We start from the raw sequence: 22,314 nt of genomic DNA, 5'->3' as shown, positions 1-22,314 counted from the left end.
CGCTGATGCCGCGTACTGCTGCTCCGGTCCCCCAGGTCCCCGTCTGCTTCCTGGTTAGAGAGGGGACCTGGGACATGATGTGCCAGGCCCGCTCAGCCAGTAAGAGGCCGCTGAGTAGGCCTGGCACATCACATCCCAGGTCCCCTCTCTGACCATGAAGCAGCTGGGTATCCGGGGTACTGGAGGGGCAGTACACACCATCAGGGCTGGAGCCGGAAAGGTAAGTGCATATTATTTCTTTCAGTTTCCCCCTCCCCTGCACTTTTACAAAAAATTGCTCTGCCGAAAGTGTCCTCTAAGTTGACAGCAATATTTATAGATTGTGTACATGTGACTTCGAGTAGTATCACAAATCATAACTTTTCATATGCGATATTACGTAATTACTATTTTATGTATTATCACAATAAAATGTCAGAGTTTTTTGTTCTATGTAAGATGAGCTGCAGCTGTTGAGTAGTCAGAGGCAGCAATACATGGCAGTATAGGGCATCAGAAATAGACACTTCTTATAAATCATTTTCTGAATGTGTGATCCCATGATGAACCTGTTGCCCATTAGCCAAACACTGATGTATTTTATTTATTGTGGGGTTATGCTTAATTCTATTAAGAGTAGTTGGATTTTTCTTATTGCTATAAATATATCAGGGTACATGGGAGCCCAGGTGAGTTTTCCAATGAGGTCACCCTTTTGCCTTGTTGCTTAGGGGCTTAATAGGATTTATGAAGACGAGCACATTATATTTACAATATGCTGTCCTTAAAGGGGTAGTTTAACAAAGTGTTTTTCCTGTCAAATCAACTGGTGCCAGAAAGTGACAGAGATTTGTAATTTACTTCTATTAAAAAATCTCATCTCTTCCAGTACTTTTCAGCTGCTGTATATCAGCTGCTGTATGTCACAGACAGAGGTGGCAGTGGTGGCAACAGAGAGCACTGTGTCAGACTGGAAACAATACACCACTTCCTGCAGAACATACAGCAGCTGATAAGTACTGGAAGACTGGACATTTAATAGATGTAAATTACAAATCTCTAGCACTGTCCAGCACCAGTTGATACAAAAGAAATGTTCTTTTTTCCCCTGAACTAACCCTTTAAACCATTATGTCAACAGCTGTTTTAGTGGTATGACTAGTCAATACATTGTTAGTGTTCAATGGTGGGAAAAAAACAACATTTTCTTAGCAATATTACTAGGTGCTTTGGAGGTCTCATGTCATGTAACAGATTATAAGCCAGTTAACGGGCATGTGTCAGCTAAATGTTCTTTTACTGATTAGAATCAGATATTACTGAGCGTGCTCTGTGACCTTTGAAGAGGTAGTTCCACAGGGAGCTGCTATTGTCCCCTCTATCTACTGGTGTCACATATTGCTGGAATACTGTACAGATCACTTTATAGCAGCCTCCTCTTATCACCACAGACACAACAGGAAGTCTCAGCTTAGTTTTATCCCCAGTGGTGAGAATGAAAACTGCAAGATTTTAGGATTATTTTATATAAATATAGATCACAAAAATGGAAAGCTAGGGGGGAAAAGGCATTAAAAACTCTTTAAAAAATATGCTTAAAGTGACACTGTCACCCCCTTTGTGCATTTTGACTTCTCTACACAGGCGTAAAGGGTAAATTTAGCGTTTTTCATACCTTATTTCATATCATACGTCATGGTGCTTGTTCAAGTAAAAAGTGTCCTTTTATCAACTGTAGATTGTAATAAGTGGGCGTGGCCTTGCGGCATTAGCGCCACTTAGCCACGCCCACAGCGGCACAGTCGACCCCGCCCCCTTGACGCCCATTGGTTGGCCGACGTAAAGGGGGTGGGGTCTAGACCTTTCAGCCAGCCTGTTCCAATGGCCGGCGAGGGGGCGGGGTCTACTGTGGCATTGTGGGTGGGGATAAGTGGCGCTAAGTGGCGCTATTGCCGCGAGGCCCCGCCCACTTTACATAATCTGCAGTTAATAAAAGATGACTTTTTACTTGAACAAGCACCATGATGTATGATATGAAATAAGGTATGAAAAACGCTAAATTTACCCTTTACACCTGTGTACAGATGTCAGAATGCACAAAGGAGGTGACAGTGTCACTTTAACATTAAAACATTATTTAAACAACAAATAATTTATAATTTTCTGATGACACATTCCCTTTAAGGGTACCTTCACACATACCGGAATCGCAGCGAAAATCCGCTGCAAATCCTAGTAGTGTGAAATTCTATGGGGTTACATATACGCAGCGGAATTTTCATTCTGCTGCGGATATGTAACCAGGCCCCTTTAACCCCCGGCCCCCTGCAGCCCCCGACCCAGAGCATACATTACCTGCTCGGCGCCGCGGCTGTGTGTGAGGCTCCCAGCTCCCCTCGATCCCCATCAGCCAATCTGTGCACGGCAGCACTGATTGGCTGATGGGACCGATGGGAGCCGAGAGCCTCACACACAGCTGCGGCGCCGAGCAGGTAATGTATGCTTCAGGCTGGGGGCTGCGGCCTGTCGGCGGTGGGGGGTTAAACGGGCCGGGTTACAAATCCGCAGCAGAATGAAAATTCCGCTGCGGATATGTAACCCCATAGAACTTCACACTACGTGGATTTCGGTGCAAACTCGCAGTGTGAAATCCGCTGCGAACATGGTATGTGTGAAGCTACCCTAAAATAAAATTTACTTTTTCGTGACTTACTGGAGGTGCATCAAACTGGCTGTATGGGGGGGCAGGACCAAGTACAGCTTCATCATAGAATAGAGGAGGAGGCAGAATGTGCTGGTAATACAAGAAAAAATCATTTTGATAAGCATTTAGTATATCATTGGTTAGTGAAGGACCAAGAATTCTTAAGGGGTTCACATCATACACATCTACTCTCTGTTAACCTTCCCTGCATGCATGTTCAACGGAGGCTGCGAGGAATATGGGATCTGTTTAAAGAGTGCCTGCCATTAAAAATAATTTTTTGACATGTCATTAGGCATCTCAGAGACCTGCTGAGATCAGGAAATATAGCCGGGAGAGAGAGCGGCAGTGGCACCATTCTAACAATGTCTTCCGTAGCCTCTTAGACTTACTGTCACAAACCACAGTTAGAGTTTGGCCAGGCATAAGACAGGGTGGACACAGACAGTGAACCCTAAACTTGTCCCTGGTCACTGTCCCTGCCTACTTGCCTTGTACAGTCCTAGGCGGTTGCAGAAAACCCTCGCCTGCAACAATGTTAAACTCGGAACTGAGACAAGACGAAAAAACACAAGGAAGGTCAAAAAAGCCGAGGTCAAAACCAAACAAGCAATGTGGCAGAAAATCTGAATTTAAATAACGAGGTCAAGGTACAATAAGCCAAAGTCAGGTAACCAGGAATAGCAGAGAGAATAGAGAGAACACAAGATACACTAGCGCGCTTTACTAAGAAAGGCTAATAGCTGGCAAAGAGTTAATGGACTAAGGAAGTATGTAGGAGGTCAGGGGTCTGCTCCAGCACATGATTGGACCAGAGGCCCTGAACCCAGCAAGAGTAAAGGCCCTATTACACATAGCAATTATAGTGTAACAATTCATTATTACATTCACCGATTGCTGTTATGAACAATCATTTTTGCAGTTGTTAATAATTTCTCAGGACAATCCACAAAGCATGTTTTATCTGCGAACGACTTATTAGAAGAACAGATTTGTGGACAATCGGTGAACTACCAACAATAATTTTTCGACATGTTGAAAGACGACGATTTGTGATTTTTTTGTTCATTGCTTGATCATTGGGTGTTATTACATGAGCAGATAATCCTCATTATAGCAAATTTTTAAATGATAATCAATCTGTGTAATAGAGCCTTAAGTGGAAAGACAAGATGTCAATCACCTAGGCAAAACAGAGGTTAACTGTGACGTGGCCGGAAAGAACTCAGTAGGGAGGAGATGGGTGTGGCAGATAAATAAATCAGTAGAGCAGAAGTATTACAACGGTGTTCAGACGAAGCTCAGACGAATGCAAATAAAACATATCATTCAAATACTTAGCATGACTACAGGGGCAGTCTCGAGCCAAGGACCGTGCCAAGTTCCAAACAGGCATTGGCATGACACTTACATTGTTGAATTCAGCCAATCAGTAGAAACAGCTGGGGAGTGGATGGAGCTGCTCCCATGCTCTCTCCCCAGTTATATCTCCTGATTGCAGCTGGTCTCAACAGTGACACTAGTTGTGATTCATATTGTTGAAGTTATATTTAATGACAATTACTCTTTAATATGCACATTGTCCCAGATTTACTAAACTCCAAGCCAGTTCTTTCTAGAAAGCTTTTTTAGCATTTCTTAGTGACCTTTCCCTGCTAAAAGGGCATTTTTTGACTTTCATCTGACAAATCAATGGAGGAGATGTTTAGTTTGTTTATCAAGAGCTTGATGTGAATCCACACTTTGTTGTTTGACTTGACCAAGTCCTATAAGTGTTGCTTTGATTGACTAATAAAGTTTCAATGACGTCCCAAGGCTCTTGTGAAAATCTAACCAACAGCTGTAACTCCACTAGATGACTAAAGTGATCAATTAGTCATTAAAATAAAAAAAGTCTTACATAACAAAAAACATCTGCAAAAATAAGAAGCCCTGTGACCATTTATAATAAATATTTTAAAAAAACCACTTACTCAACTTCTTAAAGAATGTCTCCTTGATGATACCTCAAGATGCTTAAAGATTCCCTTTAATCTATCTACTTCTTTGAGGACAAAGACTCCAAGGAGTTATTATTTATTGATTTCTCACCATCGCAATAATGTATTTCACAAAGCTGCAAAGATAGTCTTGTCTCACATTAGTCCTTATAGAAACAAAAGCTAATTTCCCTATCTTATGCACAATGGAATCTATTTAATGATAGGTTCAGTTAAGTTTTGAGAGTGGAAGAACATGTGAGTACCTAAGAAAGGTTTAAATATATATATATATATATAGAGAGAGAGAGAGAGCGAGAGAGAGAGAGAGAGAGAGAGAGAGAGAGAGAGCACAAGGACTGTACCAAAGATACAAAGACCAAAGACCATAGTGCCATAGTGAACATCAGTAATGATACTTGGGGATGTAGACAGCCCAGCTCTCAGAACTTGAAAAATGAACAGCAAGATTCTGGCACTAGGGGCTACAGAAGATATGGCCACACACCCACCACAATCCAGGCTAACGGTTATTGTATCTTAACTTAATTAAGGTATAAATTACCTTAACTCTTTACCACCCAAGGGCCAATTACTCTCTACATGTTTTGGTATAGAATGTACAACCTCGAGAACTTAGCCAGGCTATAGGTGGCACAGACTATGGCCGCGACCACACCATGTCTTTTTTTTTTTTAGGTGTTTGACGTTTTTTTGGACAGACGTCATTTCATGTCCCAATAATGTTCATTATTTCAAAACGACCGTTCCACAAACATTGCCCATTGTATTAAAATAACTCAAAATGACACCCCAAAAAAAGATGTATGGTCATAGCCTATTGCTATAATTTACAGAAAATTCAGTGTCTATCATCTTTAGGCTAGCTTCACTAGTAGTAAGAGGCAAAATAGTAAAATATGGCAAAATATGGTAAAACATGGTAAAATAACTATAAAATCTATAAAAAGTCTATAGAAAATTAGCCGCCCGTCCACACATGCAAATATGCACATTTTCTATTGCATATTATTGGATAAGAAAAGCGGCTGCTTTTTTCCTTATTTACAGCCACATTTTCCTTCCTTTCTTCCTTTACATTTACAGCATGTACATTTACAGTCTCCACTCAGCCAATCACTGACTAACTGAGTACAGACAGCATCGTGCCCAGTTCTCTGTGGCTGACTGCGGCTGAAGACATGGAAGAGGAAGCCAGGGAGGCGCTGACAGGTATAGTCCGGCAATTTTTAAAATTCAGCAGCTGGCAGGGGGAAATTTGATCACATGTACGAACTTACTTCTCCCTGTGAGTCCCAACGCTCCACAGTGAGCGTTGGGACTGGCCCAACGGCCTTCCGGGATCGCCGGTGGTGACACTTAATGACCCGGCTAATGGACTGGCTGCTCAACAAGTCAGTGACTGGCATGGGACGCCGCTCCAGTCACTGTTTGGCTAAGCGTCCAGTCCATCAGCCAGGACAGTCATCAGCTAGGAGCAGCCAGTCCATCAGCCGGGACAGTCATCACAACTCAGGAAAAAATGGGTTCTTGAGGGGGCCTCGAGGTTGGTCCCGCCACTCACCACGGGCATGGGCAGAGCTAAGTTTATACTTGTAATCAAAATCCCCCCCTGCCCCTGACGGCTACCGAATTTTAAAAATCATCAGACTTCTTTAAGTTCAGTTTGCAAACCAAACTTTTCAATGAATCACTCATCTCTAGTTGGATCCATGGCAAATATATCATGTGTGGACCTATTCATACCTAAACATAGGCATTGTCTTTTTCTTCTGCTACCTTACTCTCCTACCTCCAAAAGCTACTAGTTTTTTTTGTGTTTTTTTTTGCAGTGACTGCACAACTAAAGAATATTTAGGAAGAATTCTTCAGCTCAGGGATTTTCTGTGCCTATTTAAACTACTCTAAGCTGTAGAAACAATACATACTGTTTTAGTTTTGGCATCCTGGAGAGCGGTTTCCCAGGACCTGAAAAAATACAAAAAAACACAATCAGCTTTTTCCATTGTTACAGTTAATGAGAAAGCTATTGTTACCCGTATTTCTAGGTATGGCCTCACTGCTTTCACAGAAAATCATTAAGGGTACAAACACACACAGCGTATACGCAGCAGATACGCAGCAGATTTGATGGTGCAGATTTGATGCTGTGTTTAGTTATTTAGATCTAATCTGCTGCGTATTTGCTGCATATTTGCTGCATATCGCAGCAGTAAATACGCAGCGTATACGCCGTGTGTGTTTGTACCCTAAATTTAATATATTAAAGTTGAAGGGGTGTTTGGAAATTAGCATAGGATCCTTTTTGCATGGTACAAATGTAGTCTATTTAATCAGATACATACATGCAGTCGTCCACACTTTCTGCAATGAGATTTATGACTTTTCCTTCATGGCAAACAAGCTGCAGGCAACAGTCCTTGGATTTTCCTTCCGGTAAATGCAGATCTGCAGTATGAAAAAAGGGATTAAACAAGAGATATTGAATTAGGCTTTGTTCACACAACATATGTTTTGTATAAATCACAGCTGTTGTTGCAATTTGCAACAACAATGGAGTGTACAGCTCTGGCCGCATGCTCCATTGTGTACAGCGATGAATTGAGATGTGGCTGCGTGCACCCGCATCCGAATTTACCAGAAGGGATGATCATCAGTAACAGAACGGGCGGTGTTAAACGTAGTGTGAACACGGCCTTATACTGTATAGATAATAGAACCACATGTTCTTTTTTCTTATCAATTTTCTAATCGGTTTCTTTCTTTATTGGAACTTTCCAGCATGCCCCAAGGGGCATAGGAACAGTACAAACAGTACACCAAGTCTGGCTGCATCACCCAGGGGTGGAGATATCGATGTACTGGGGGTGCTGGCCCACCTCCAGTGCATAGAGCAGCCCTATTTACATGTCGCAAAACCAGCGCAGATGGCAAAAAATGGGTGGCAATTTTAAAAATGGACCACACCATCAGGATCTAACGCCGGCACCAACTAGGTAGAGATTTTGGCAGCAAAGTGGTACATTCACTTTCAAGACTGAGGGAGACAACGTGCTTTTCCCATCCCTGAGCAGAACGAAGAACCAATCAGAGACAGACAGCAAAACGTGAAATAGGAAATGCACTCCAGATCAATATGTAGAAGACATTTAAAAAAAAAAAAAAAAAAGACATTTTTTTACAGCAGGATAATCTGCATGGGGCCATTATTGTGCATATTTGATGTGGGAACGCTGTGATTTTGCTACAACATAAACTGACTGTAAAATGCACACTGCAGGTCCATTTCTATCAGAAAAATTCTATACAGTGTGTAAATGAGATTTAAAAAATAAAATTTACTTTCTGGGTTCGGCAATTGTTTGCAGATTATTAATACAAATTTTTGTGCAAAAATCCATAGAGAATCTGTCTGGTGAGCACTTACCCGTAAGTGGAAAAGTGTGTAAATGAGTAAATGAGTCAAAGAGACTGATCAGAGCATCTAGGAGGCCTAGGATAATATAGTATATAGCAGATACAGTAAATGTGGAGGGGTTCAAGAAATGATAGAGTGTTCTATGTTGGTAAATACAACTTTTAACAAGATAAGGCTGGATTCACACTACGTTTTTGGAATCCATTTTTTCATCCGTTTTTGCCAAAAACGAATAGAAAAACAGATGCAATTGCATTCGTTTAGATCAGTTTTCAAAACACAATTGCATCTGTTTTTCCATCCATTTTTTGAATGAAAAAACTGATAGCAAAAACGTAGTGTGAACCCAGCCTTACTATACAAAGTCACCGAATGAATGTGAACAGAAAGTTACCACCCCTCATATACAGTACAAGACAAACTCTTAGTACCTTTGCAGTCATTGCCCCTCCGGACAGAGATACAGTCTAACTGCATAAGAATTTTGTCTTCCATGTCTTCTCTGTCCTGGTCACTGAAATATATCAAGTATCCATTTGACAATAGATCAAACCAATTCCTTTTCCACCTTTTCAGAATACTACCTGGGAAAACATAAAGATGGAGTTATGTATGGTGACTGAAACATCATGCTAATTGTTATACAGTAATTAATGTTCACACGGTTTGTGACACTGTTTGTCTATGAGAGGGCTCGCATGCCTCCGCTCCCGCCGCTCTCTGCGCAAAGAATTGACAAGTCAGTTGTTTGTTCGGAGAGTGACTGGAGTGGAGGCATGCGAGCCCTCTCATAGACAGACTATGGCACACTGAGGCTGGCGGGATTCCGCAGCAGAGAGATCTGCTGCAGAATTCTGCTTCATTTGCTCAGTCTGAACATACCCATGATATAGTATGTCATCCCAAACCTTGTAACCCCCCCCTCCCCGCCGCCACCCCAGATTTTGGTAATAAAACATGACCTTACAGGACAGTATTAGTATGAAGTTGATACTAGGTATAGCTCCACAGGCAATCACAAAGAAATGTGTGTTATACTGTTAGGACTCGGGCTGTGCGTTCAGCTCGGCGTCTATAGCAGCTGGACTTCTTCTCAGGTTTTGCACCTCTCTGCTATTCCTTGTTGTAGCAGTGGCCAGTGTGTTACTCCCTGACAGATCAGCACAAGGTGTAGTGAACTCACTGATTGTTGATTGACAACTGACTCTCCCAATTAGCTGTCAGTGTCTGGGCTGGGCTGGGACTTCTAGTCCTATAAGTACTTTCACTTGTCTCAACTTCCTTGCCTGTGAAAGAGCCTCACTTGTGAGAGTATTGTGAACTAGTGTGTTATTCTGACTTATTCTCTGGTATTGGATTTCTGGCTTGGACTTAGACTACTCTCTGGACTTTCCTTCTGTACCTCGCTGACTGGCTGTTACTGACTTGGACTGTTTACTTCCCCTTATTGTGTTCGTACGTCTGTCTTTGTTTTTTGTATTGCACTTGCTCAGGTTAGGGAACGCCTCCAAGTTGTCCGCTGCCATTTTAGGGCTGTTGTGGCAATCAGGTAGGGACAGCTGGGGCGGGTGCAAGTTCTAGGGCTGCACGTTTTTTTTTTTAGTATTCAATGGCCATCTGTAGTGGGATGGATTAGCCATATGGGAGGAAGAGAACAGGTTAATTCTCTCACCCTTCTCACTTCTGTTTCGAAGAGGTTTGAGCAGCCTATTAGATGCAGAGACATGATCTCTCCAGGCACAATGATATACTGTCATCTGGCCTGCTGGAGGATCCTGTCTCTGAGGCTTACAGGCTGAAGGCCAGATGAGACAGATGATCTGCTATGTACATACACACTGCCTGGATTAGGTGAGTATTATGTTTGTTTTTTTTTTGTTGCTGCGCTGCAAGAAGCATTATAACTACATGGGGGTGCACAGCAGGGAAGGCATTATCACTACAGGGGGGCACCATCACTTCAGGGGGTGCACAGCAGGGGAGAATTATTATTATGGGATTATGGGGAGCACAGCAGAGGACATTATAACTACATGGGGGTGCACAGCAGGGAGGGCATTATCACCACAGGGGGAGGCACCATCACAGCAGGGGAGAATTATTATTATGGGATTATAGGGAACACAGCAGGGGGCATTATAACTACAGGGGGTGCACAGCAGGGGGAATTATTATGGGATTATGGGGAGCACAGCAGAGGATATTATAACTACATGGGAGGTGCACAGCGGTGGGGGGGGCATTATCACTGCAGGGAGAAGCACAGCAGAAGGCATTATCACTACAGAGGGGTGTACAGCAGAGGGAAATTATTATTAGCAGGGGGATTATTACTATGGTGGAAGGTACAGCAGGGGGCAGTATTACTATGGAGGGCACTGCATGGGGAAGTATTACTTTAGGGGCAAGGCAAGGGGCATTATTACTATGGGAGCACAGCAGGGGGCATTATACCTACATGGGGGCATTATCACTACAGGGGGCTGCACAGCAAAGGGCATTATCTTTACAGGTCGCAGACAGCAGGGGGAAATTATTATTATGGGGGGCACAGCATGGGGCATTATTACTATGAGGGTACAGCAAGAGGAATTATTACTATGGGTGCACAACAAGGGGCATTATACCCATATGGAGGGCACTGCAGGGGGCATTATTACAAAAGGGGGGGGACTGGAGGGGGCATTATTACTACATGGAGACATACCAGGGGGCCTTATTACAAAATGGGGGGCACAGCAGGGGGCATTATTACTATAATCGGGGGGCACAGCAGGGGATCCTACATATAGGGGGCAACCCACAAATCTACTCATTGAATGCTATAGTAAGATCTGCGTTATATATACTAATTATTAAAATGGCTGTATCTCACTGGGAGATGCATGAAACCTATTTTGTTGGGAGCCTTTGTTTGTAAAGATACAAAATGTTAAATATTATATATCTGATTAACAAAAAGATCCTGGAGGTTTGATAAAGAGAGCAGAGGGCTCTCGAAACGCGTTACCTGGGGATTTTTATGTACCAATAAACCAGAAATTTACTTATGGTCTGCGTGAGGACAATATCTCTTTTTTTGCAGTTTGGATTTCGTCTACGTTAACGCACACTTTGGGTCTGCGGGTGAGAGTCCTCAGCAGCGACCACCTTCTTCCAGTCTCCTTGACACGCTATATAGTAGTTGTGGCTTATCACAACTACATCAGGTGAGCTTAAACCTGTATGTTTGCCAATAGGCCTACGGCCATTTTTATGTATGGTGTTACGCTATGAGGCGCTCTGCCTTGTGCCTTTTTTTTCATATCTTTACTAGAACTATCCCTTGTACAGATGACACGTTACACATTACTTACTTTGCCGTAGCATCCAGCCGCTCTTCACATAAGCCATATCTTCAGCTTCTGGAAATAAGATAAGATATTGTCATAAGACAGAGAATATGCCACTTTAATGATAACTTGGACCATCACACTTAATGTTCTATCAAGATAACACAAGCTGTAGGAAATTATTAGGAAGAAAGTATTTTGCTCTTTGAGGCCCACTTTGGCTATGTTCATGATTATTATTAGCATCCGTCTATATTAGAGATGGCCGCCTTCCCCCGCTATGTTCCTAAAATGACAACATGGCCTTAAAGGGACACTCATCAAAGTAAAAGTTTGCCTTATATTTCATAATATCTGTATATCTGTGTCTTCCCTATAACAGCATATACAATTGAAGAGACACAAATATCTATCAGTTCTCTGTCTGTCAGACTTGGCCCATTCATGTGTGATATGGATTCCCTAGCTGGTGAGACAATCCCTGTATCTTTACATTGAGCACATTACGATCTTTGTTAGTACACAGTTTCTATACTGTCCATAAGCTTTTACATAATTTAGGAATCTACAGTGTTGTCCTTCTCTGCTCATTTATCATCAGAAAATCTTAAAGGGTTACTGGCTTAATGCATATTCAATTTAAAGGGGAAGTCCAGTGTAGGACATTTTTTTCAAATCCGCTGTCCCCTGTAGCTGGGTCTGACCTCGGCCACTGACTGGCTGAGCGGGGTTGACACGTCACTTACAACCCAGGTCCCAGCCAGAGGTGGACTTCACTTGTGCAGCCTGTTCAGCTGCACAGGGGCCCAGGCCTATAGGCTGCTGGAAGTTGTAAGATAGAGGGTGGAGAAAGCACAGAGCCTGCCACCATCTAATGTTGATGTTTGATTGTATATGCCTTTTTTGCCAATAGCTGTGCCTCCTCCCCCCTGCAGCATGGTTGTTTTTCTCTTTCATTCCTTCCCTAAGCAGCCACATACAGTGCATGTATCCCACCTGTGCAGCCACATACAGTGCATGTATCCCACCTGTGCAGCCACATACAGTGCATGTATCGCACCTGTGCAGCCACATACAGTACATGTATCCCACCTGTGCCCCAACAGTGATTAAGGGCCCCTTTGTTCTATCTCCTATTAGTGATGTTCTGGGGTCACCTTCACACTATGAACTATATAATCTGATCCCCCATACAGCATCCAGTGTATAATGCACGCAGGACCCTCCAAGTACAACAGCTGTAAACACTACAACTCCCAGCATTTACTGCAGTCTAAAGTCCTAAGGATATGCTGGGATTTGAAGTACAAATAAGTACACAACTCAAGGAGTTGTCCTCTCTGGAACTACAACTCCCAGCATTCATAAGTGTAAGGCATTCTGAGAGTTGTAGTTATTGCGGGAGTTGTGGTCACAGATACATCAGTACAGGCAGGGGCGTAGCTAATGTCTCTTGGGCCCTGGTGCGAGAGGCCAACTTGGGCCCCCCCCCTCCTTTCACGACCAAGTGATGCTATTGGTGTGTATATATATATATATATATATATATATATATATATATATATATATATATATATATATATATACACACACACACACCAAGACAGATATTACCAATAACACCAGCATATTGGAAGAAGAGTATTATCACCGTACATATTACCGCCATACTGTTACTGACCAAATCCTGTATACTGAGACCAATATTACCAGTAATACCAGTATATAGGAAGGAAACATTACTGCCACACCACAACCACTACCATCACCACCATATTGTTACTGACCAAATCCAGTATACTAAATCACCTCATCCAGTCATATAGAGGTGGCCCCAGCTCTACACAGGCTCTATACACCATATACATTACAGTGCAGTTATATCAGGTGACTCACAGGGGAAGTCTTTTCTGATCGGAGTTCTTCCCTTTTCATCTTCTTCTCCATCTGCCCTGGGCCGTTATGAGAACTTCTCCGAGCCACGAATCCACAGAATCTGCCAGACAGATATATTAGTCTCCTCACTCTGGCACCATCCTCATCTATATACATACTGCATTTGTATTGGCCCCTTTACAACCTCATTTAGTGTGACCCCCTAATAATATATGCCCCCCTCTGTGTATTCCCTCTCCCCCTATGTTGCCCCCCCCAAATAGATGGCCCCTCTCCCCCCATGTTGCCCTCCTTATAGATGGCCCCCTCTCCCCCCACCCTCCCTTATAGATGGCCTCCTCTCCCCCCTCCATATAGATGGCCCCCTCTACCCCCTCCCTTATAGATGGCCCCCTCTCTCCTCACCCTCCCTTATGGATGGCCCCCTCTCCCCCCTCCTTGATAAATGGCCCCCTCTCCCCCCACCCTCCCTTATAGATGGCCCCCTCTCCCCCCTCCCTTATAGATGGTCCCCTTCACCCCCCCCCCCTCCCTTATAGATGGTCCCCTTCACCACCCCTCCCTTATAGATGGTCCCCTTCACCCCCCGTCCTCCCTTATAGATGGCCCGCTCTCTCCTCACCCTCCCTTATGGATGGCCCTCTCTCCCCCCTCCTTGATAGATGGCCCCCTCTCCCCCCCCCCCCTCCCTTATAGATGGCCCCCTCTCCCCCCCTCCCTTATAGATGGCCCCCTCTCCCCCCTCCCTTATAGATGGTCCCCTTCATCCCCCCCCCCCTCCTCCCTTATAGATGGTCCCCTTCACCCCCCACCCTCATAGATGCCCCCCTCTTTCCCCCCACCCTGCAGGCTGATAAAAAACAAAACAAAACTTAACTCACCTGACAACGCGCTCCCATGTTGATCCTCACTCCTTCGGTCTGTCCCCGGCTGCTGCGCAGCTGCCGGGGGTGTCGCGTCTTATCCCCGGCAGCGCGCGCATCCCAGAGCTCCCTGCGCGCCGGAACCGGAAGTCAGGGCCCAAGGCGCGCAGGGAGCTCTGGGATGCGTGCGCTGCCGGGGATAAGACGCGACACCCCCGGCAGCCGCGCAGCAGCCGGGGGAAGACTGAGTCGGACTCTTGTGACCGCAAGCAAAACAATGCTTGCGTGCTTGCGGTCACAAGAGTGATTGATCGGGAGGGCCTTGCGGGGCCCTGAGGGCCCCCCTTTGTGGCGACCCCCGCGACCACGGTAGCTACGCTACTGAGTACAGGGTGGGACCAGGTCTGCATGTCGCTTGTGATGGGTTCTTTATTTGGGTGCCCCCCATAATCAGTTCTATTGGTTGTCCACAGGTACTCCAGTCCCACAATGGGACATGCACAGACTGGAGTACAGTCCTTAGTGGGCCCTGGCATCTGTGCTGCGCTGTAGGACCCTCCAGAGAAACCAGGACACATATACCTCAATACCCGGGCGTACATTTGTGTGCGCCTTTAAAGCAGAAAGGTGGAGAAATGAATAGGTTAGAGGGGCCCAAACACATTTTTTGCACAAGGGCCCTTTGCAGTCTGTGTCCGCCCCTGGTCCCAGCATAGACCAGGAATCAGCTGGGGGACTGGGAACTGGAGCTGGGGACAGCGGACCCCAGTACTGGAGCCAAGGTGATAGGTGCATGTTGTTTTGTTTAGCCCGACTCTTTTAAAAAAGAATTCTGACACCAGACTTTTCCTTTAATATGTATAATTGTATGAATGAAAAAGTCTACAACATTATATAACAAGATACTGTACTTTGTATTTCAGTTCTTCACCATTATCAAGATATGTTTGCTGTTAGTGAATGAGAACACTGTTAAAACCATTTATTTAGTAACAAACTCAGTACACGCTGATCAGCTATAACATTAAAGCCTCCTGCCTATTTTTCTGTAGGCCCCCTTTAACCATCAAAGGGAGCCATTAAAGCAGCTTCCCTGTAAGGTTTCCTTGGATTAAATATGTTCTGCCTGTAAATCCTACAGATGTTTGATAAGATTGAAAGCTTCAAGGTCAAGTTTGTCATGTTCCTGAAGCCCATTCAGTGAGGTTGGAGCATTGTCCCTATGAATAGATCACTACCATTATTGAATCCTGTTGCTAAGAAGAGAGGGAGTTGGTCTGAACAATGTTTACTTTGGTGATATGTGTTAGTGTGACATCCACATGAATGCCAGGACCAGAGGTTTCCCAGCAGACCATTGCCCAGAGCATCTGTCTGCACCAGCTTGTATTCCTCCTCATGCCATCTCTTCCCACAGTATACAATGCACATGCACCCGGATGTTCACATGGCGTAAAAGAAATTGTGATTCATCAAAACGGCCATGTTCTTCCATTGATCTACGGTCCATCCTGATGATCACTTGCCCATTGTAGGTGCTTTCAGCAGTGGGCAGGGGTCAGCATGGGCATTCTGCAAACCCAGCACAACAGCACCTTTCTATCATAGTCAACAGTAACATTTTCAGCAACTTATAATTCAGTAATGGGAATGGACTAGAAGGCTACCCTTCACTTGCCATGTGCATCAATGAACTTGAGCACACAGAGCATTAAGGTGGCATTCAGCAGAAAGAAGCAGCTCAAAACTGGGGGAAGAAGACTGAATAGATAATTACAAGTATGGAATGAATTGTTAGTCTCACCATGGACAGCAACATATTAGAAGTTATGTTTGACCGGAATACCCCTTTAAGGCTATGTTCACACTACGTAAAAGTACGGCCGTCGTTGCTATCGGCAACAATGGCAGTACTTTGTACGCTGTGAGACACTGCCTTATTTTCTATGGGATCCCGGCCGGAGCGTATACACATACTATACGCTCTGGCCGGGATCCCATACGGCACCGCAAACAACTGACATGTCTGTTTTCTGCAGCTGCAATTCAGTGAATTGCGGCCGCAGAAAAGTCTGTCAGTTCACACGATGAAGCGAGCAGCTCTGGCTGCTTGCTTCATTGTGTGCTATGAGTGTTCTAAAGCGGGCGCGCGCTGAAGCGCCTGCATCAGAACACTGCGGCCGGAAAGATAATCCGGCCCGTACTGCAGTACCGGCCAGGGTGATCTTTGCAGAGACCGGCCGTTCCGTGACCCGGCCGTCTTTATCTTTCTTTTCTTGTTGTGACCACTAAACAGGCCCTGTACAGAACTGATCTTATACCGTAACTATGGACTATATCCTCATGAAACTGGTTTTCTTAAAGCTACTTAGTCCATAAAGGCAACATACAGTACAGTACCTCCTTTAAGAAATCGTCACACATTATAATAAAGCTTTGCAAAACATAGAAAACCTCAGAGATTTGAGATGTCTACTGGGGCACAAGGACTGTTGCTACGTATGACATATCTTTTTTTTCTAAGCTGTAGAACAGCAACATACATTCACTCAGAATCCAGATTGCCGTAAGAAGTAACACATACACCCCAAATGACAATATTGGTAACATATTTGTGTTCTTATGGCCGCAGGGCTTTTCCGTAAGCGATAAACATTGGCATTTTTACACAGTGACACATGGTTACTAATGTTGCCTTACAGCCTTCCGTGATGTACGTATACCTGTTTGCAGAACATGTTATTTCCAGCATATCTAAATCTTGCATCAGATCCCTGCCCAGTGGTAATTTTTAAATGCGAAAGAAGTGTAAAATATACTGTAAATTATATAGTTATTCTTTGTCCAATTTTGTAATTCCATCAGGTAACAACCATCAGTTTAATTTCAAACTTCTGGGTTCACAATGTGCTCCAGTGCCATATATATTACTTGTGACCTCTTATTCAGCAGAAGGGCTTTTAGGCTCCCAGGGTGGACTGATACCTCCACACCCTATATAGTTGTGCCCCTGGTTATATCTCTACATATACTACGTATTCTTAGCAATTGCTCATAACAGTACTGCACGGGCAGTACTGCAGGTCACATACCTTTCTTCTGTTTCTGACGCATTGCAAAATCAATGTCTTCTGGTGCTGGCTTGCTGCTCATATTGAAAATGCTTCTATATGGCAATATTTAGGAGAAAGCTGAAGGGTGACTGCAGGAGTGAACGACTGCAGGAAAATAACCAAATGCCACGCAAATAATAACATGGAAACCAGGGAGATCTTTCTGTTGTTGGGCTGGGTGTTTACACGACATAGTTGGCACCCACGGGGGATGTTGCTCCATGGGCATCTCCTTCTCATCATTACATAGTTATGTAACTCAATACACTATTGTGCCATTGTTATTTCCTGCTGTACTTGTACTGATGGGATTTATATATCTGCACGATACAGAATCTTATGCTATCTACATTACATACATTGACAAGGCTACCATACACTGCTGGGCATTCAAGGATCTGAGTAACACTTTCAACAATATAGTATAGGTGCATTGGCCTTTACTGGTCCTCTAAACTGAGCATAGGGAAACTGTACATTAGCTGAATTGGTTGTGGGATCTATATGTGTAGACTATTGGATAGTTGTGTATCAATACTTGTGTGTAGGCTATGGGATGGTTGTGTATCCATACTTGTGTGTAGACTAGTGGATGGTTGTGTATCCATACTTGTGTGTAGACTAGTGGATGGTTGTGTATTCATACCTGTGTGTAGACTATTGGATGGTTGTGTATCCATACCTGTGTGTAGACATTTTGATTGGTGTGTATCTATACCTGTGTATAGACTATTGACAAAGTCTAAGGCCTAGTTTGTTTCCTGCAATATCCTGCAAGTTCTGTTTTGTGTACACAGTAGAGATGAGCGAACCTCGAGCATGCTCGAGTCCATCAGAACCCGATCGTTCGGCATTTGATTACCGGTGGCTGCTGAAGTTGGACAAAGCTCTAAGGTTGTCTGGAAAACATGGATACAGCCAATGACTATATCCATATTTTCTACATAGCCTTAGGGCTTTATCCAACTTCAGCAGCCACCGCTAATCAAATGCCAAAAGTTCGGGTTCGCTCATCTCTAGTACACAGTGATCATGGCACTGTGTGGTGTCTAGGAGGAGGTTTTACCCAAGACTGCCTTCAGTCCATGCTGAGAGGACAATTCTATTTCAATGAGCTGTTCCTGATCCAGGCAGGGATGAGACAACTGACAAGACAGGAGAGGAAAAGCTGCACAAGTGCTCTGCTGTGACACGTTAGTCTTTGTTGGCTTACAGTCGGAGTTAGTGCATACAGTTTACATCTTTTAGGGTGCACCCTTCACCACTAGCAACACTACAGCTACATACATCCCGCTAGCAACACTAAAGTGCTTAAAACTTAATTCAGAGACTTTTACTTAGTACAATAACTTAATGAGCAACTTCTAAAGGGAACTGTGTTCAAATTCATACCATCCACTTCAAGCATTGTAACTTCACGCTTTGTGCTGTATGAGACGCCATTGCCTGGATTTCTGCACAGTAAAGTTTCAAGTTGCTTTACGTAATCCCAGTGTACAGAAGTCTCCTGCATTATGGAAGCAACTATTTTGACAAAGTGGGCTCACAGGGGACCACCAGGGTAGTAACACCATCCTGTCACGTGACATACAACTACAACTATCAGCTAGCTTGCAACATAACACTCATCATCCTCATAGGTAACATACCCCCATCCAGAAGGATTATCGGGGGTCCGATGAACTCTTCACAGCAGACATGGAGTCTGCTGGATCTCCTGTAGTGCACATCAGTCTCCTCTCCAACAGTTCTCCACATGGTTGCTTTTCCCAGTCTAATGCTACGTTTACACGAAACGATTATCGGGCGAATTTTCACGATAACGATCGAATTCGAACGATAATCGAACGTGTAAACACGGCGAACGATCGAAAAATCGTTCATTTTGATCTTTTAACATGTTCATAAATCGTCGTTCGCCGATCGCAAAAAATTTGCCGATCGTTCCGTGTAAACAGTCTTCGCGCGATAGTCCGGCCGCCCGCCGCCCGGCCCCCCGCTCATCCGCAGCCCCCTGCGCCGGCTCGATCGCCACCCCCGCAGCCCCGATCGCCTCCCCCGCCGCAGCTCCGATCGCCCCCCCCCCCCCCCCCGCCGCTCCGATCGCCCCCACCGCCGCGGCCAAGAACATACGTTACCTGCTCAGCGCAGCAGGTCTTCGGACATCCCCGGCTCCCCTCTTCAGCGCACTGATTGGCTGAAGAGATGAGCCGGGAATTTCAAACGGCTCCTCTTCAGCCAATCAGTCCTCCTCTTCAGCACTGATTGGCTGAAGAGGAGCCCTTTGAAATTCCCGGCTCATCTCTTCAACCAATCAATGCAAGGCAGCACTGATTGGCTGAAGGGGAGCCGTTTGAAATTCCCGCCTCCCCTCTTCAGCCAATCAATGCACGGCAGCACTGATTGGCTGAAGAGGGGAGCCGGGAATTTCAAACTGCTCCCCTTCAGCCAATCAGTGCGCTGAAGAGGGGAGTCGGGGATGTCCGAAGACCTGCTGCGCGGAGCAGGTAACGTATGTTCTTCGCCGCGGCGGTGGGGGCGATCGGAGCAGCGGGGGGTGCGATCGGAGGGGCGGGGGTGGTGATCAGGGCGGCGGCGCAGGGGGCTGCGGTTGAGCAGGGGGGCGGGCTGTGGGCGGGCCGGGCTGCGGGCGTACGATTGCAAAACGATTTTTCGTACAATATATCGTATCGTCTAAACGCTGATCGTTATAAAAAAAAAAATCGTTACTTCGAAATCGTTAATCGTACGATTGGGCCAATAATCGCCTCGTGTAAACTTAGCATAAGGGTACTATTACACGGAACGATAATCGGCCGAATCGGCCCGATTCGGCCGATTATCGTTCCGTGTAATAAAGACAACCATCAGCCGATGATCGTTGTCATCGGCTGATCGTTGATATAAGTTCAGACCTATAATCGTCGGGCGCCGACCGTGCACCGCTACGTGTAATAGCGGTGCGCGGCCGACGCTGACGATTAGCAAAGAAGAACAATTCCAATAGAGAATAAAGAACGTGGCACTCACCCCTTCTTAGAAGTCTTCAGTATCATACTTTATTTGCGAGTAGAAAAATACATGTAGGAGACAGACAACACGAGAGGACGCTAAGCGGAGCAGCAAAGAAGAATACATACCTAATCCATGGTCCAGGGTTCCTCTTCCTCAGAGCTTCTTACCAGGTCCCGTGCGCTCCGGCTTCTCAGTGGCCTGTGTCAGCTGACAGGCCCCTCGGCCAATCACAGGCCGGAAACGCCGCAGCCAGTGATTGGCCGAGCGGCCTGTCAGCAGAGACAAGCCGCTGTGAAGCTGAAGTGCGCGGACCCGGGGAGAAGTTAAGAAGAAGAGGAACCCTGGACCATGGATTAGGTATGTATACAGTTTAAACAAAGGCTGCAAGGACATAGGTAACGATGTCCCTGCAGCCCTTGTTTAACGATTATCGGGCCGTGTAATAGGCCAAGTAAACGAGCAACGATCTAGCAGATCGCTGCTCGTTTACAGGTATTATCGGGCCCCCATCGGCCCGTGTAATACCACCCTAAGGAGTCAGGGGACTTCCCTACCTTATGCATCTATACAGTGCTACCTCGGGTCCATTTATGGTCTATATTATGGATATATTAGAAAAGTCTCTAAGATGGGAAAACCCCTTTAATTCTGAGCAAAAACAACAACCACAATACTCTGCTGAATCTTACAGTATATCCTGGACTACATTTGTGACCAAATACAGATAATCATTTGTTAGCTAAAATGTGTGTATAAGGTTGATATGCAAAAAAAGTGTCAGATATTACCACAAAACCACATGTGCTCTTCCTTTTATTATGATACTAAATGAAGACGGCCACTAGAGGGCAGCAAGCTTGAACTACATACAGCAATGTCCATGCACATATGGATTTGTGTGGTGTTGGAGATAAATAGTAAACTGTTTTTGTCCTGATACATTGCTTGTGCGCAAAAACTTATACAAGTATAGATGAATCTGACAACATATGGCATTCTAGTATCTGTGCAGAGACTGGCTGTGAACATCCCCAAATAACTTACGCTCCTCGCCTTCACAATATGCAAAACTTAAATCCCTGTCTCTGTGTGGGCTCCCTGTATTCATGCCAAAAAGTGAACAAAGACAGCGAGCACAGCATGCCCCCCACCCCCTCCAGCTTACTGATCACTGATAAAGACAATGCTGCTTCCTTCATTCTCTTTATGTAATGGAGGATGAGTATATCTGCTGAGAGAGATAGCCTTATACAGGCCACCTCCACACATGCACATTACAGGGGAATTGGTCAGTGTCAGGGCTTCAGTCTATGGCCCAAATTTACAGCATTATAAGGATCTGAGATGTGAGATACTCAGTGGAAACATAGCATTAGGATGGTGTCACAGGAGCGGTTGGCTGTATGTCTATACTATGTCTACACAGTCTACTTGAGTGTTTTTGACACTCAAAAAGTGCCTATTTTGCAAGTAAAAATTTTCTGCAAACTTTTTGAGTGTTTTGCTGCCAATTTATGCAAATCAGGAGTTTGCTTGAAATTGTGAAGTAGAAAACACTTCTTAATGCAAAATACACAAAAAGTTTTTTTTAAAAAAGACATAAAATGGTAGAAAACTATGATTTTTGAATGTGACAAAAGCCCCCGATCAATAATAGCCCAGTAATAGCAACTAGGGATGGCCTGAACCTGCCGAGGTTACTTGATTACGTAATGGTTGCACTAGAGCAACTGCTGTTTATATGGAAACCAGGATGCAAAAACCATTTAGGTTGCTATTAGGGATGGTCCAAACCTGCCGAGGTTCGGGTTCGTACGAACCCGGACTCTCGGCAATGATTGCCGCTGTCTTAAAGGAGACCTGTTGTAACGCCCGGAGTAGTGGATCCACTGGACCGGCACCAGCGATGGCACAAACCTCACCAGGGAGCGGAGTCTAAGGGGCCGCTGGTTTTCACCAGAGCCCGCCGCAAGGCGGGATGGACTTGCTGCGGC

At 44.8% G+C, this 22,314-nt stretch overlaps 1 protein-coding gene across 2 annotated transcripts in view; it reads right to left on the bottom strand.

Annotated features, from left to right (window-relative positions):
- PLEKHB2 (pleckstrin homology domain containing B2) overlaps positions 1-22,314 on the bottom strand; it is a 50,302-nt gene that overhangs the window by 6,057 nt on the left and 21,931 nt on the right. The window contains exons 1-6 of one of the 2 annotated variants that reach the window (XM_069975539.1): positions 17,285-17,403; positions 11,458-11,505; positions 8,533-8,685; positions 7,029-7,131; positions 6,612-6,651; positions 2,693-2,773 (exon numbers count right to left, since the gene is read on the bottom strand). In XM_069975539.1, the coding sequence (XP_069831640.1) occupies positions 2,693-2,773; positions 6,612-6,651; positions 7,029-7,131; positions 8,533-8,685; positions 11,458-11,505; positions 17,285-17,345 (486 nt within the window). In that variant the 5' untranslated portion in view covers positions 17,346-17,403. Of the gene's footprint in view, positions 1-2,692; positions 2,774-6,611; positions 6,652-7,028; positions 7,132-8,532; positions 8,686-11,457; positions 11,506-17,284; positions 17,404-22,314 lie in introns of those variants that run through there. The other variant, XM_069975541.1, reaches the window with a different exon arrangement.

Source organism: Dendropsophus ebraccatus, chromosome 6 (genome assembly GCF_027789765.1).
Source record: "Dendropsophus ebraccatus isolate aDenEbr1 chromosome 6, aDenEbr1.pat, whole genome shotgun sequence".
In the NCBI taxonomy this organism is placed as follows: domain Eukaryota; kingdom Metazoa; phylum Chordata; class Amphibia; order Anura; family Hylidae; genus Dendropsophus; species Dendropsophus ebraccatus.
This window is presented reverse-complemented; position numbering and strand designations above follow the sequence as displayed.